Source organism: Oncorhynchus mykiss, chromosome 28 (assembly GCF_057628025.1).
Source record: "Oncorhynchus mykiss isolate SJ-2025 chromosome 28, ASM5762802v1, whole genome shotgun sequence".
Classification (NCBI taxonomy): domain Eukaryota; kingdom Metazoa; phylum Chordata; class Actinopteri; order Salmoniformes; family Salmonidae; genus Oncorhynchus; species Oncorhynchus mykiss.
This window is the reverse complement of record NC_143049.1, coordinates 2,346,096-2,363,714: the sequence shown is the minus strand read 5'-3', so window position 1 is coordinate 2,363,714 and position 17,619 is coordinate 2,346,096. Positions and strand designations below refer to the sequence as shown.

The 17,619-nt window shown below is 41.4% G+C and overlaps 1 protein-coding gene across 1 annotated transcript in view; it reads left to right on the top strand.

Annotated features, from left to right (window-relative positions):
* Positions 1 to 17,619, top strand: part of LOC110508322 (kin of IRRE-like protein 1) — a 110,358-nt gene that overhangs the window by 85,606 nt on the left and 7,133 nt on the right. Inside the window, exons 7-14 of the mRNA XM_021588756.3 lie at positions 7,687 to 7,835; positions 9,619 to 9,746; positions 10,367 to 10,493; positions 10,748 to 10,848; positions 12,774 to 12,990; positions 13,266 to 13,373; positions 14,829 to 14,956; positions 16,850 to 16,924. Of these exons, the coding sequence (XP_021444431.3) occupies positions 7,687 to 7,835; positions 9,619 to 9,746; positions 10,367 to 10,493; positions 10,748 to 10,848; positions 12,774 to 12,990; positions 13,266 to 13,373; positions 14,829 to 14,956; positions 16,850 to 16,924 (1,033 nt within the window). The remainder of the gene's footprint in view (positions 1 to 7,686; positions 7,836 to 9,618; positions 9,747 to 10,366; positions 10,494 to 10,747; positions 10,849 to 12,773; positions 12,991 to 13,265; positions 13,374 to 14,828; positions 14,957 to 16,849; positions 16,925 to 17,619) is intronic.

Genomic DNA, 17,619 nt, shown 5'->3' with positions numbered 1-17,619 from the left:
TCTGTATTTATATTTGATGATGTATTATTTCACTAATTACCGTTTCTTCTAATAATGTCTTATCAATTTATGAAATACTGTAAATGGAAACTCTAAAACTAATTATTTTCTAACATTCCCTATCTAAAATGGTATATTGTAGTTATAGTGTATTTCTTTAACAATTGTTGTATTTGATTGTGTGTGTGTGTGTGTATATATATATATATATATATATATATATATATATATATATATATATATATATATATATATATATATATATATATATATATATATATATATATATATATATATATATATATATATATATATATATATATATATATATATATATATTAGTGCCTTGCGAAAGTATTCGGCCCCCTTGAACTTTGCGACCTTTTGCCACATTTCAGGCTTCAAACCTAAAGATATAAAACTGTATTTTTTTGTGAAGAATCAACAACAAGTGGGACACAATCATGAAGTGGAACGACATTTATTGGATATTTCAAACTTTTTTAACAAATCTAAAACTGAAAAATTGCACGTGCAAAATTATTCAGCCCCCTTAAGTTAATACTTTGTAGCGCCACCTTTTGCTGCGATTACAGCTGTAAGTCGCTTGGGGTATGTCTCTATCAGTTTTGCACATCGAGAGACTGACATTTTTTCCCATTCCTCCTTGCAAAACAGCTCGAGCTCAGTGAGGTTGGATGGAGAGCATTTGTGAACAGCAGTGTTCTGTTCTTTCCACAGATTCTCGATTGGATTCAGGTCTGGACTTTGACTTGGCCATTCTAACACCTGGATATGTTTATTTTTGAACCATTCCATTGTAGATTTTGCTTTATGTTTTGGATCATTGTCTTGTTGGAAGACGAATCTCCGTCCCAGTCTCAGGTCTTTTGCAGACTCCATCAGGTTTTCTTCCAGAATGGTCCTGTATTTGGCTCCATCCATCTTCCCATCAATTTTAACCATCTTCCCTGTCCCTGCTGAAGAAAAGCAGGCCCAAACCATGATGCTGCCACCACCATGTTTGACAGTGGGGATGGTGTGTTCAGCTGTGTTGCTTTTACGCCAAACATAACGTTTTGCATTGTTGCCAAAAAGTTCCATTTTGGTTTCATCTGACCAGAGCACCTTCTTCCACATGTTTGGTGTGTCTCCCAGGTGGCTTGTGGCAAACTTTAAACAACACTTTTTATGGATATCTTTAAGAAATGGCTTTCTTCTTGCCACTCTTCCATAAAGGCCAGATTTGTGCAATATACGACTGATTGTTGTCCTATGGACAGAGTCTCCCACCTCAGCTGTAGATCTCTGCAGTTCATCCAGAGTGATCATGGGCCTCTTGGCTGCATCTCTGATCAGTCTTCTCCTTGTATGAGCTGAAAGTTTAGAGGGACGGCCAGGTCTTGGTAGATTTGCAGTGGTCTGATACTCCTTCCATTTCAATATTATCGCTTGCACAGTGCTCCTTGGGATGTTTAAAGCTTGGCAAATCTTTTTGTATCCAAATCCGGCTTTAAACTTCTTCACAACAGTATCTCGGACCTGCCTGGTGTGTTCCTTGTTCTTCATGATGCTCTCTGCGCTTTTGACGGACCTCTGAGACTATCACAGTGCAGGTGCATTTTTACGGAGACTTGATTACACACAGGTGGATTGTATTTATCATCATTAGTCATTTAGGTCAACATTGGATCATTCAGAGATCCTCACTGAACTTCTGGAGAGAGTTTGCTGCACTGAAAGTAACGGGGTTGAATAATTTTGCACGCCCAATTTTTCAGTTTTTGATTTGTTAAAAAAGTTTGAAATATCCAATAAATGTCGTTCCACTTCATGATTGTGTCCCACTTGTTGTTGATTCTTCACAAAAAAATACAGTTTTATATCTTTATGTTTGAAGCCTGAAATGTGGCAAAAGGTCGCAAAGTTCAAGGGGGCCGAATATTTTCGCAAGGCACTGTATATGCAATCTCTAACACATCTAGTAGTGTGTGTTCCATTATTCAAATCTATGGGAACGTTGTAATATTTAGAATAGCCATGGAGTAGTCTTTGTGTCTCTGAGCATTTGGTTATCAATAAAACGGTTAATCGACAACGTGAGCTACACTTTTTTCCTTCGGGAACTGATCCTTCATGCCTATTTTCGTGCCAGCAAGTCTTTTACCTAGGTTTTATTTTTAAAGAAAAGTCGTCTCTCTGTCTGAAACGGTGTACACGTTCGAGTTGGATTTCGTCGACAGCTTCGCGTGGGATCTGAAGCGCTGTAAGGAGGAACTCCCTAACTACAGATTCAGGAACTTCTTTCTCCAATGTCGCAGCTTTTTCGTCACTCATCTTGAGGCTCGCCTTCAACTCCTTTGTATCCTTACTGACTAATTCAAGTATGCCCAGTTTGTCATTTATTGATTTTAACAGATCGGTTTTGACCTTTACCATTCTCGGTGGTGAAAATGTTAAATTGTCTGTAGAAAAGTCCTGTTTTTGTTTCGGCATTAGTTCCCCTGTTTTACTCTCTGTCATGTTTGGATGTTACTTGTTTTCGTAATATGTGTTGATATATTTCTCTAGTCTCATGATTTGTTTTGTATTGTTATCCAGATTGAAGGTTATAACCAACCAGTTTGTGAAGTGCTAATATTTAGTCTAACTTACCGCTATTGAATATTACGTTTTTATCTTGAGGTGATCTACACTGCTGTTCAGTCCGCCATCTAGCCTGCTCCCTTTTGAAAACATACTGTAGATGTCCAAAAAAAGTGGTGTCTTGGCACAACTTACCCTGTGTATGGGCAGGGGTGAAGCCAGAGTGGTGTCAGTCAAAATTTTATTCGCTACTGGCAGTATGATGCTGATTCACATCTCATTTCATCTCTTGTTGAAAAAGATTTATGACGTTCTGTGGCGCATTTTTCAAGTCGAGGATGAGGAAGAGAGAATATTAACATTAGTAGTGAGATACAGAAGAATAAGAAGAACATACAGAAGAAGAAGAGAGAATATTTTCACAGCTCCACAAGCTCTTTTCACGATTGGCGAAAGCATCATCAAGTACGTTTTAAGGTTTAGCATCGGGTTTAGGTTTCCTGAACAACTTTTACGAAAGTTGAGTCGCTGTGTAAGTTAACGTTAGACCTTTGGTTCCATTAACAAACAGGCAGATCACTTTTTTGCTCTCCTGCAGAAGCTTTATTACTTTGTATCTGTCTCGAACGTTCATCTCAAGTGGCTTGCAGTTCTGAAAGTGCTGTATCCACAGCAGCAGCCCAGGGAACTACAGAGACTTACGGATGTAAGGTGGGCATGCAGATACATGGCATGCCGTAATCTGAGGGACATGCTTCCAGCAGTTCTGAGAGTGCTACAGGATATCACACTTGAAAAGAGTGGTGATAGATCAGTGGATGCAAGGGGCCTTCTTTCTCAGATAGATTTATATTTCATAGGACTTTAAGTTACCTTTTGTAAAGTGCTTGGTGATGCCAAATGTCTTTCTGACATGCTCCAATCAAGCTCTCTTGACCTAGCAAGGGCTGTGGATCTAGTACGTGCCCTTACAGACACATTACAGGACTACAGAAGTGAGGGTTACTATGGAAAGAGTTGAAGATATTGCAGAGCACTGCAAAATAAATGTACAAACAGTGTGTAAAAGAGCCTAAAACAAGCTTAAGATTTCACAACCTTTTGATGATGAGCACTGTAATCACAGAAAATTGTGACTAAAGTGATGGTGAGAGCTTCCATAGAGCTGTCTTTTATCAGGTGCTTGACAGTCTCACAGCTGAGCTGCAGAGGCGTTTCCAAGGAAGAATTGCAAGATAATGCAAGAGGTCCAGTCTCTCAACCCAAAGAGTACAACATTCTTGAATGCGGAGCCTCTGTTTTCCTTTGCTCAGACCTTTGAGTCAGATTTAGAGGACCCCAAACATGAGGTTCATCAAACCAAGCGGCTTCTTGATAGGAGAAAAGTGGAAGGGACAGACCGTCTACTCTCCTTGACTTTGTTGTGTTTCTTGAACCTTATAAAGAGGTCTTCCATGAGCTATTTCCACGCTGTAAGATTTATGTTGTTACACCAGTCAGCAGTGCTTCTTGTGAGAGAAGCTTCTCAGCTTTAAAATGGATTAAAACCCACTTTAGGACAACAATGGTTGATGACAGGTTAAGTCACCTCTGAATTCAGTGTTGAGTCAAGGAGGGCCCGCTCCCTCAACATGGATGAGTTTGTGAAACATTTAGCCAGTTCCCAGAACCACAGAATGATGCTGTTTTAAATCTACCTAGGATCATTTGTCACTTAGGTGGTCCCTCTCGTCATGATTAAAACCTGCACTGTGTACTAGCTACTAGCTAGCTACACTGACATTCTAAAATGATACATCCAAAGGGTATCACATCACACAGATTTAATTTGGTCTTGATTAGGCCAATTCCAAAACTTTCTTTGCTATTAGTTAACATAATATATATGAGCATAAATATGATACGTTTGTAATTTTGATGGGCACCAAAATTATTTTTATTTTTCAATTCCATTTCTGCTTGATACCTGGTATGTCAAATTGCAGTGTGTTTTTTTTGTTGTAAATAAACTATGCAATTTATGTAACACACGAATGCTATCTTATCTCCTTGGTGCTTGAGCTTTGTTTTCTGAAAATATTTTGGATGTTCATCACTCATAGATTCAGATTATATTCATGAAAACAAAGTGATCCAAGTCTCGTGTGTGTGTGCGTGCGTGCGATATTGAGCTGCAGTTCCGAGGTAGAGACACTGACTATTCATATTATGTTAAAGAATTCTAGTGAAGTAACCCTTTTGGACCACACTATCTGCCACATTGAAGGACTCTGGGTTAAGTAAATTATCACTTCTACCTCTAATCAGCAATCATAGGATTCATTCATGCTCCTTGGATGCCACATTAGGGTTACACACAACTTTTCTGTCATGGTCTAATGACCCCCTGAAGTAGCCTTGGCCACCCCATGTATAGAACTTAGAAAATACACTGCTCAAAAAAATAAAGGGAACACTTAAACAACACAATGTAACTCCAAGTCAATCACACTTCTGTGAAATCAAACTGTCCACTTAGGAAGCAACACTGATTGACAATAAATTGCACATGCTGTTGTGCAAATGGAATAGACAACAGGTGGAAATTATAGGCAATTAGCAAGACACCCCCAATAAAGGAGTGGTTCTGCAGGTGGTGACCACAGACCACTTCTCAGTTCCTATGCCTCCTGGCTGATGTTATGATCACTTTTGAATGCTGGCGGTGCTTTCACTCTAGTGGTAGCATGAGACGGAGTCTACAACCCACACAAGTGGCTCAGGTAGTGCAGCTCATCCAGGATGGCACATCAATGCGAGCTGTGGCAAGAAGGTTTGCTGTGTCTGTCGGCATAGTGTCCAGAGCATGGAGGCACTACCAGGAGACAGGCCAGTACATCCGGAGACGTGGAGGAGGCCGTAGGAGGGCAACAACCCAGCAGCAGGACCGCTACCTCCGCCTTTGTGCAAGGAGGAGCAGGAGGAGCACTGCCAGAGCCCTGCAAAATGACCTCCAGCAGGCCACAAATGTGCATGTGTCTGCTCAAACGTCCAGAAACAGACTCCATGAGGGCCCCCACATCCACAGGTGGAGGTTGTGCTTACAGCCCAACACCGTGCAGGACGTTTGGCATTTGCCAGAGAACACCAAGATTGGCAAATTTGCCACTGGCGCCCTGTCCTCTTCACAGATGAAAGCAGGTTCACACTGAGCACGTGACAGAGTCTGGAGACGCCGCGGAGAACGTTCTGCTGCCTGCAACATCCTCCAGCATGACCGGTTTGGCGGTGGGTCAGTTATGGTGTGGGGTGGCATTTCTTTGGGGGGCCGCACAGCCCCCCATGTGCTCGCCAGAGGTAGCCTGACTTCCATTAGGTACCGAGATGAGATCCTCAGACCCCTTGTGAGACCATATGCTGGTGCGGTTGGCCCTGGGTTCCTCCTAATGCAAGACAATGCTAGACCTCATGTGGCTGGAGTGTGTCAGCAGTTCCTGCAAGAGGAAGGCATTGATGCTATGGACTGGCCCGCCCGTTCCCCAAACCTGAATCCAATTGAGCACATCTGGGACATGTCTCGCTCCATCTTTGAGTGTGACTCCAAATCCAGACCTCCATGGGTTGATAAATTTGATTTCCATTGATCATTTTGTTGTCAGCACATTCAACTATGTAAAGAAAAAACTATTTAATAAGAATATTTCATTCATTCAGATCTAGGATGTGTTATTTTAGTGTTCCCTTTATTTTTTTGAGCAGTGTAGTAAAAAAAAAAAACATTGAATGAGTTGGTGTGTCCAAACTTGACTGCTACTGTATATATTGACATCTTTTAAAAATATGTTTTGCTTTATTATTTTCCACTAACCCTACCACCCCACCCCTAATTGGAGTAAACTTATGAAAAACAACGCTTAGCTTATACATACTATATACATTTTACAGACACAATCTATTTTACAATAGTTATCTTTTGTTAGGTTTTTGTTTTTACTCCTACCCTGTTGTAATGTATATTGTAAATAATATATATGCCTACATTCAGATATAGATATCTTTGTTCAATATCACTTACTCTTCCATTTTGCGACCAGTTGTTTGGGACAGGGAGGTTGTTTCAATGTGCCAATTTGTAGGCAAATTCTAGTTGAGGCCACTAAGTCCATAAAACAAGATTCTTGATATGTTTAGCAAGCTCAGACTCCATGTCATCTTTTACACGGGTTCATGTTTGTTTTCTTTTTCTTCAGTGTCATTCAGTCAATGTATTTCATCCATTGTTGCTGCTCAAATGGACTTCTTCCCTTCTCTCACTTCCTTGGATGCTCTCTCAAGGATGTCAAGGGGGGCTAGACCCCTGCTGGTTTTATGTTTGGCATACACGGGGCACGATGATTTCTGCTCTGTTACAATACAAATGCACTATCTTGAGTTCATATGCATTAATCATTGCAAAAATACTATACTTGTTACGCATATTAAGCATAAAACTGACAAAATGCCATCCTCATTTGTATGGGGTATGGTTCCCATTGGCTCAACTTACTCCATGAACATTGGCTCAACTAACCCAAATGCAAACATTTTGACTATATTAGCCAACACAGCTACAAGGATACACTTTAATGCTAGGTTTAGGACCTCATACTTTATCTTATGGAGACCCCAACTGATGTACAAAACAATATTAAAACTATCTACGTTGGTTTAGATGGTAGCCTCATGAAACCTATAACACAATACATTAATTTGACTTTGTGAAAATCTGTTTTTTTGGACCTCCATGAAATGATGACCTCTTCCTAAATATTTGGTTAAATTATAAATGCTGTGTATGGTTTCCTAGAAACAATGGGTGGCTCAACTAACCATTTGGCTTAATTTACCCCACTCTCCCCTATCAGCAAAACGTAGTAAAACATTTTGCAACAGAAAACCAAAAACAAGCATTTCATATTGGACAAGTTCAGGTAGTCCCTCCCCGTTTCAGTCTGTTTTCTTCCATTTGGTGTCTTGTGAATACAACCTGTGAAAGTGTATCTGTTTGGGTGTGTTTGTGCTATGTGAACATGTACTGTAGTGAAGATCAGTGTTGCTATGTGACACCTGTGTCTCTCTCAGGTGGGCGAAGGGTGGTGTTCTCCTGGAGGGGGCGAGGGAGAGTGTGTTTGTGACCCCAGTAGACCACTCCTTTCACACCGAGCCGGTCTCCTGCTCTGTGTTCAACGCTGTGGGACACACCAACCTCAGCATCGTGGTCGATGTACACTGTGAGTCTGACTATTAGATAGATGTTATTGTCCTCTGAAGAGGAAATTCATTTCCACAGCTCATACATTTACATATCAAGACCAACAAACACATCACCTAGACTTGTCATTTACAGTTCCAAACCTCCATACACTTAAGACAGCAGATAAACAGATAGAAGACTGAGGCAGCATAATAGTCTGTTGTCTGTTTATCTGCTTTCTTTTCTACTGTATCTGTCTGTCTGTCCATCCATCTATCCCAGGGCATGCAGGGCACGTGACCCCACCCCCCTCATTTGTAGAATTGCAGTAAATTAGCTTAAAAACAGCAACATTTTATCTCAGCCCCCATGGTCCAACTTGTCCCAAACCATGCTGCCGAGTGGCAGTACCTGGTTAGAATCTAGGCTGCATAACATCTGGCTGTGATTGGGAGTCCCATAGGGTGGCGCACAATTAGCCCAGCGTTGTCCGGGTTTGGCCAGGGGTAGGCCGTCATTGTAAATAAGAATTTGTTCTTAACTGACTTGCGTAGTTAAATAAAGGTTCAATAGAAATACAAATCTCAATTGGGTTGAGATCGGGTGATTGTGGAAGCCAGGTCATCTGATGCAGCATTCCATCACTCTCCTTCTTGGTCAAATAGCCTGGAGGTGTGCTGGGTCATTGTCCTGTTGAAAAACAAATGTCAGTCCCACTAAGCAGAAACCAGATGGAATAGCGTATCGCTGCAGACAATGTCACCAGCAAAGCACCCCCACACCATTACACCTCCTCCATTCTTCTCGGTGGGAACCACAGAAATAAAATAAATTTTATTGGTCACATACACGTGATTAGCAGATGTTATTATGGGTGTAGCGAAATGCTTTTGCTTCTAGCTTCAACACCTACATGCGGAGATCATCTGTTCATCTACTCTGCGTCTCACAAAGACACGGCGGTTAGAACCAAAAATCTCAAATTTGGACTCATCAGACCAAAGGACAGATTTCCACCAGTCTAATGCCCATTGCTTATGTTTCTTGGCCCAAGCAAGTCTCTTCTTATTATTGGTGTAATTTAGTAGTGGTTTCTTTGCAGCAATTCGGGACTGATTCACACAGTCTCCTCTGAACAGTTGATGTTGAGATGTGCCTGTTACTTGAACTCTGTGAAGCATTTATTTGGGCTGCAATTTCTGAAGCTGGTAAATTTAATGTAGTGATGCACCGATATGACATTTGTGGCTGATACTGGTATCAGATATTACATTTTTTTGCTGCCTTTTAAGCATTCTAGTACAGTTAAATAGTTAACAGACACACATGGATGCAGCGGTCTAAGGCACTGCATCTCAGTGCAAGAGTCCCTGGTTCGAATCCAGGCTGTATCACATCAGGCCGTGATTGGGAGTCCCACAGAGCGGCGCAAAATTGGCCCAGCATCGTCCAGGCCATCATTGTAGATAAGAATTTGTTCTTAATCTTCTTGCCTAGTTAAATAAAGGTTATACACACACACACCACACTGACCAAAAAGTTATTTTGTTGGCATTTACGTATGTCCCCATTACCAGTAAAACATAATCAGAACCTATTTCTTTCACTTACTTGCTGTGCTTTTTCGTTGTTCATTTGTTCCGTCGTTTCATTCTCAACGAGGATTTCTATTGAACGCCATTTGGGTCTTTGCGTGTCCAAAAAGATACATGTCAAATAACACTTGTCTCACGCACCTACAGTGCTGAGGCAAGTCAGTTAAGTCAGTTAAGAACAAATTCTATATACCTGTTTAACGACTGTATCTGTCTGTCTGTCAGATGGTCCTATCCTGACGGGGGCGCTCACACCGATTACAGTGGACATTGACTTTGATGCCAAACTCAACTGCAAGTGGGCCGGAAACCCTCCACTCACACTCACCTGGACCAAGAAGGGATCGAACATGGTGAGAACTGAGAAGCTATACTCTGCTATAAATCCTGGGTTGAGCTCAAATCCATTTAAATGAATTCAATTCAGTAAATAATTCTAATTGGAATTTCACTTTACTTCCACAATTGACTGAAATAAAATGGAATTGACCCCAGCACTGCTGCTATCCAGGACCCTGAAACCCCATATCGGGACGTCCATATCCATTCTACCAGTGCTTGACTTGGACTGAAAGAGGTGCCAGATGTAACTCATTTTGGGTGCTGGTACTCTTTATATTTAGGTCCTGGTAATCATCACATTTAAGGTTAATATTGCCCACCGGCCGAATTTAAATACCCTAAACCCATAAAAGCAGCACTACATTGAACCTTGTCCCACCTGCACTTCTTACTCTCCCCAAACCTAAATCTAACCCCCCCAAATCAACTAATGTTGAACTCCTAACCTATGCCCTAAATATTTTATGAATGCTTTATAACTACTGTAATAAAAAAATATACTGGAGCCTGCTGCTGAGAAAATCAACATGTTTTATTAATTAAATATCTCCCTCCCTCCCTCCCTTTACAACTCGGTTCCATCTAATCTCCTTCCCGTACTTGTGTGCGTGCCTGTGTGTGTCCTTTTCAGGTCCTTAGTAACAATGAGGAGCTGGTCCTGAAGTCCGTGAGCCAGGCAGATGCGGGCCAGTATGTGTGTAAGGCTATCGTCCCCAGGATCGGAGTGAGAGAGACTGAGGTCCATCTTATAGTCAACGGTCAGTTAGAGTACAGCCGTGTATAGTGTACACACACACACACACACACACACACACACATACAGTTTTACTTTTAACATTACTGCCCTTTCGATTCTGCTGTTATTACTTCTGGGCCCATATTCATAAAGTGTCTCAGAATAGGAGTGTTGATATAGGATCAGGTTCCCCTTGTCTAGCACAAATTTCCCCTCATTATCACTTGTTTTGTCATGAGTGGAGTCTAAATAGCTGTATCTGTCTGTCTCCCCCAGGCCCTCCCATTATCTCCAGCGAACCAGTGCAGTACGCAGTGAGAGGGGAGAGAGGAGAGGTCAAGTGCTATATCGCTAGCACCCCTCCACCCGATAAGATTGTAAGTGAAGTGAACTCTGTGAGATATCCTATGAAATGTCTGCAACACTTCATAATACATTTCATGTATATGCATTTATAAATGCCTCGAAATGCTTTGTAAATTTCTTATTAATTGTAAGTCTTTGTGAAAAGAGCGAGTGAATGCATGAATAGTAACTGTACTGACAACACGTGGTGTGAGAAGGGGATGATGTGAGAGTGAAGGGGAGAGTAAAATTCTGTACCTTTCAGTATCGATTATCCACTACACCAGCAGAGACATGACAGAAATCTGTGCTTTATTAAAAAAGTCTCCACTCCTGCCTTTTAGTGGTTACAAATGGCACCATATTCCCTTTATAGTGCACTACTTTTGACCAGAGCTCTGAAAGTAGTGCACTATAAAGGGAATAGTGAGCCATTTGTGACAGCCAGTGGGAGCTAGGAGCATATAGTGTGATACGACATTATAGTTTTAACTTAATGCAGAGAAAGAGGACCTATGACATATGGCGCTGTGTACGTGTGAGGAAACAGGGGGCTGGTGAATGGGAGGGAGGGAAGAGGAGGGGATAAGTTCAAATCTTTTATTTCTTTTTCTGCCTCCTCCAGTCTCTTTGCCTTTTTCATTTTTGGGGGTTTAAAGGTACATTAGTACAACATGTTTGATGTATTTATGCTCCATATTTAATAGTTTAACTACTTCAGCAGATTTACGGTAGAAAATCTGCTAGATTCTTTATTGCTTGTGTACACCTGCCTCGACCAGGTGTGTGTGTGTGTGTCTGCATGCATGTGTGTGTCCTTAGGTGTGTTTGTGTTAAAGACACGGAACCTAATGTATTGTGTGTGTGTGTGTGGGTGGGTGGGTGGGTGGGTGGGTGGGGGGGTGGGGTGTATGTATGGTTATATGAGTACTTACAGTGCCTTGCGAAAGTATTCGGCCCCCTTGAACTTTGAGACCTTTTGCCACATTTCAGGCTTCAAACATAAAGATATAAAACTGTATTTTTTTGTGAAGAATCAACAACAAGTGGGACACAATCATGAAGTGGAACGACATTTATTGGATATTTCAAACTTTTTTAACAAATCAAAAACTGAAAAATTGGGCGTGCAAAATTATTCAGCCCCCTTAAGTTAATACTTTGTAGCGCCACCTTTTGCTGCGATTACAGCTGTAAGTCACTTGGGGTATGTCTCTATCAGTTTTGCACATTGAGAGACTGACATTTTTTGCCATTCCACCTTGCAAAACAGCTCGAGCTCAGTGAGGTTGGATGGAGAGCATTTGTGAACAGCAGTTTTCAGTTAATTCCACAGATTCTCGATTGGATTCAGGTCTGGACTTTGACTTGGCCATTCTAACACCTGGATATGTTTATTTTTGAACCATTCCATTGTAGATTTTGCTTTATGTTTTGGATCATTGTCTTGTTGGAAGACAAATCTCCGTCCCAGTCTCAGGTCTTTTGCAGACTCCATCAGGTTTTCTTCCAGAATGGTCCTGTATTTGGCTCCATCCATCTTCCCATCAATTTTAACCATCTTCCCTGTCCCTGCTGAAGAAAAGCAGATATCCTCACTGAACTTCTGGAGAGAGTTTGCTGCACTGAAAGTAAAGGGGCTGAATAATTTTGCACGCCCAATTTTTCAGTTTTTGATTTGTTAAAAAAGTTTGAAATATCCAATAAATGTCGTTCCACTTCATGATTGTGTCCCACTTGTTGTTGATCCTTCACAAAAAAATACAGTTTTATATCTTTATGTTTGAAGCCTGAAATGTGGCAAAAGGTCGCAAAGTTCAAGGGGGCCAAATACTTTCGCAAGGCACTGTATATGTTGTGTTTGAATATACAGTATGGCTGTATAAACAGATGTTCTATTCTCCATTGACTCACAGTTTTTATTGTTGTGCGTGCATGTGTGTTTGACTCCTCCCAGGTGTGGGCGTGGAAGGAGAACGTGTGGGAGAAGGAGAAGGGGACTCTGCTGGAGAGGTACACGGTGGAACAGAGTAAACCTCACTCCCAGGGAGGGGCTGTCCTCTCCACCCTCACCATCAACAACGTCATGCAGTCTGACTTCCACTCTCCGTACAACTGCACCGCCTGGAACGCCTTCGGACCAGGGACTATGATCATCACCTTGGAGGAGAAAGGTACACCTTAAAGCTGCCTGGCTTCATCCCCTGAAGAGGCGATCCCCGGGTCCATCACTTTCCCCCTTCCTCTCTGTTCCCAACACTAATCTCCATCTCTCATTTATGTATGTATCTATCAATATCTAAATAAAATACATAAAGAGGGAATTCCACTCTCCATCCACACCTTAAAAAGTAAGTCACTTTGGATAAAAGTGTCTGCTAAATGGCATATATTAGCATTATATGTTGGTATAACCATGTGTCTCTGTCTGTCTCGTCTCTGTGTACAGAGATTGTTCCAGTGGGGATTATAGCTGGTGGAACAGTAGGATCCTCCATCCTGCTCCTGATCTTTCTGCTGGCTCTGGCCTTCTTCCTCTACCGCCAACGAAAAGGCAGTGAGTAAATCAAATCAAATCAAATAAAATCAAATTTTATTTGTCACATACACATGGTTAGCAGATGTTAATGCGAGTGTAGCGAAATGCTTGTGCTTCTAGTTCCGACAATGCAGTAATAACAAGTAATCTAACTAACAATTCCAAAACTACTGTCTTGTACACAGTGTAAGGGGATAAAGAATATGTACATAAGGATATATGAATGAGTGATGGTACAGAGCAGCATAGGCAAGATACAGTAGATGGTATCGAGTACAGTATGTACAAATGAGATGAGTATGTAAACAAAGTGGCATAGTATAGTATAAAATGGCTAGTGATACATGTATTACATAAGGATACCGTCGATGATATAGAGTACAGTATATACGTATGCATATGAGATGAATAATGTAGGGTAAGTAACATTTATATAAGGTAGCATTGTTTAAAGTGGCTAGTGATATATTTACATCATTTCCCATCAATTCCCATTATTAAAGTGGCTGGAGTTGAGTCAGTGTCAGTGTGTTGGCAGCAGCCAATCAGTGTTAGTGGTGGCTGTTTAACAGTCTGATGGCCTTGCGATAGAAGCTGTTTTTCAGTCTCTCGGTCAGAGCTTTGATGCACCTGTACTGACCTCGCCTTCTGGATGATAGCGGGGTGAACAGGCAGTGGCTCGGGTGGTTGATGTCCTTGATGATCTTTATGGCCTTCCTGTGACATCGGGTGGTGTAGGTGTCCTGGAGGGCAGGTAGTTTGCCCCCGGTGATGCGTTGTGCAGACCTCACTACCCTCTGGAGAGCCTTACGGTTGAGGGCGGTGCAGTTGCCATACCAGGCGGTGATACAGCCCGCCAGGATGCTCTCGATTGTGCATCTGTAGAAGTTTGTGAGTGCTTTTGGTGACAAGCCGAATTTCTTCAGCCTCCTGAGGTTGAAGAGGCGCTGCTGCGCCTTCTTCACGATGCTGTCTGTGTGAGTGGACCAATTCAGTTTGTCTGTGATGTGTATGCTGAGGAACTTAAAACTTGCTACCCTCTCCACTACTGTTCCATCGATGTGGATAGGGGGGTGTTCCCTCTGCTGTTTCCTGAAGTCCACAATCATCTCCTTAGTTTTGTTGACGTTGAGTGTGAGGTTATTTTCCTGACACCACACTCCGAGGGCCCTCACCTCCTCCCTGTAGGCCGTATTGTACCAATCAGCTACCACGCCCTCTGCATGCAACATCTCTCTGTGTGTACATGTCTGTGTGTCATTCATATAGGACGTGTCCTAAAAATCACCTGATTCCCTTTACAGTGTACTATTTTTGTTCAGGGTGCCATTTGATACAGGACATATGTCTGTCATTGAATAGGTGTGTTTTGTTGTATATGTATGTGTGTGTGTGTGTGTGTGTGTGTGTGTGTGCATGCGCATGCGTACATGTGTGTGTTTGACAGCAGCCTCTGTCTTGTTTGGGTTCCAGGTCGACGTGGGGTCACTCTGGGGAAGCCAGACATCAAGGTGGAAACGGTCAACAAGGAGACACACAGTCTGGAGGAGGAGTCAGGGAGCATTTCCACGGCAACACGCATGGTCAAGACCATGTACTCCGTGAGTACCCCACAACACCCACCTCTATAATACAAATCAAACTTTATTTAAAGGGCAATTGTTTTGACAAAGGAGCGCGTCTCCTCAAAAAAAAAAAAAATGTGCCAACTATACCATGTTGAAGGGAATCAAAGTGCAGTCCTGAACCTTTCTTTACTTTTGCTGTTTATTTCAAGTGCATTTAGACTTTATAGTAAAACAATACAATTAAGGATAAACGGGACATGGATAGAGGGTTTATGTTATTTTTTACCTGAAGACTTCTCACAGGCTGAGGGTGTGTCCCAAATAGCACTCTATTCCCTGTGACAAAACAAGCAAGTATAGTGTAAAGAATTATTGTGCCATCTAACCGCTGTGAAATACCTTTTCCATAACCAAAAATATTATATTTCATCTGGTTGAAACTACAAAACCGAAAGTAAAAGACTCAAAAACGAAACTTAACCTCTAGCACTTAGTCATCCCGGATAGTGAATACAGCCTCAAGCTCATTACCATAACGCAACGTTAACTATTCATGAAAATCGCAAATGAAATGAAATAAATATGCTAGCTCTCAAGCTTAGCCTTTTGTTAACAACACTGTCATCTCAGATTTTCAAAATATGCTTCTCAACCATAGGAAAACAATCATTTGTGTAACAGTAGCTAGCTAGCGTAGCATTTAGCGTTAGCATTAGCGTTAGCATTCAGCAGGCAACATTTTCACAAAAAACAGAAAAGCATTCTAAGAAAATCATTTACCTTTGAAGAACTTCAGATTTTTTCAATGAGGAGACTCTGTTATATAGCAAATGTTCAGTTTTTCCTGAAAGATTATTTGTTTAGGAGAAATCGCTCCGTTTGGTGCGCCATGTTTGGCTACCAAAAAAAAACAAAAATCCAGTCATCAAAACGCCAAACTTTTTTCCAAATGAACTCCATAATATCGACTGAAACATGGCAAACGTTGTTTAGAACCAATCCTCAAGGTGTTTTTCACATATCTCTTCGATGATATATCGTTCGTGGAAGTGTGCTTTCTCTCCTGAATCCCAGGAGAAAATGCCCGCACCTGAAGATTACGCACCAATTTAGACAAAGGACACCGGGCGGACCCCTGGAAAATGTAGTCTCTTATGGCCAATCTTCCAATGATATGCCAACAAATACGTCACAATGCTGCAGACATCTTGAAGAAACGACAGAAAGGGCAGGCTCGTTCGTGGTGCATTCACAGCCACATAAGGAGACAATGGAAAACAGAGCTTCAGAAATTCTGCTCATTTCCTGTTTGAAGTTTCATCTTGGTTTCTGTGGCACTCACAGATAATATCTTTGCAGTTTTGGAAACGTCAGACTGTTTTCTTTCCAAAGCTGTCAATTATATGCATAGTCGAGCATCTTTTCGTGACAAAATATTGCGCTTAAAATGGGCACGTTTTTTTATCCAATAATGAAATAGCGCCCCCAACTGGTTTTAAGAACGGGAAGCATAGAAATAGCACACATTGAACTGATCTACGGCTTCTTATTCTTGCTTTCAATGATAATGACAGATCTACAACTCACACCTCTATGTGAATTTGGTTGGGTCGCCCAAAAAGTTACCTATTGCCGCTTTAAGACAGAAAGTGTTATAGAAGCTATAAGGTGCTGAAGCATTTAATTGTTGTTTGAGAACAAACCACTGACTGAGTTCCCCCTTATGAGCTGCATAGCCCTGTCTATAACATTTTTAACTGTAGTCAACAAACATTTATCAAATAACATTTTATATTGTTTTCATCATATGAAAAACCGGATATTCTGTTTTCCTCTTCCTTCCCTCCTTTCTCTCTCTCCCTGTGTGTTTTTTGTTGTTTGATGGTTTAGTTTCTGCCCTCTGTCTCCCTCTCTCCCTCCACTCAGCCATTCAAAGACGATATGGATCTGAAGCAGGACCTGCGCAGTGAGCTCGATACCTGTGAGGAGTACGAACTGAAGGTGAGCAACTCTCTCTCTCTGCTACTCACTTCATACAACCTACCTCAAAACAACAAACATCTGGGGCGGCAGGGTAGCCTAGTGGTTAGAGCGTTGGACTAGTGGTTAAAGCATTTGTTGCAAGTTCAAACCCCCGAGCTGACAAGGTACAAATCTGTCATTCTGCCCCTGAACAGGCAGTTAACCAACCCACTGTTCCTAGGCCCGTCATTGAAAATAAGAATTTGTTCTTATGACTTGCCTAGGTGAAATAAAATAAATCTCATGCCTTCAGAAAGTATTCACACACTTTGAGGTTTTCTGCATTTAGTTGTGTTACAGCCTGAATTTAAAATTGTCATTGACACAATACCCCACAATGTCATTGACACAATACCCCACAATGTCGAAGTGGAATATTTGTTTTTAGAAAGGTTAACAAATTAATCAAAAATGAATAGCTGAAATATCTTGAGTCAATAAGTATGATTCATCCCCTTTGTTATGGCAAGCCTAAATAAGAAAAAATAGCTTAACAAGTCACATAATAAGTTGCATGGTCTCACTCTGTGTACAATAATAGTGTTTAACATGTTTAACAATAATAGTGTTTTACCGCATCTCCCCACACATACAATTATCTGTAATGTCCCTCAAACACAGATTCAATCAGACCAGGGAGGTTTTCCAATGTCTTGCAAAGAAGGGCACCTATT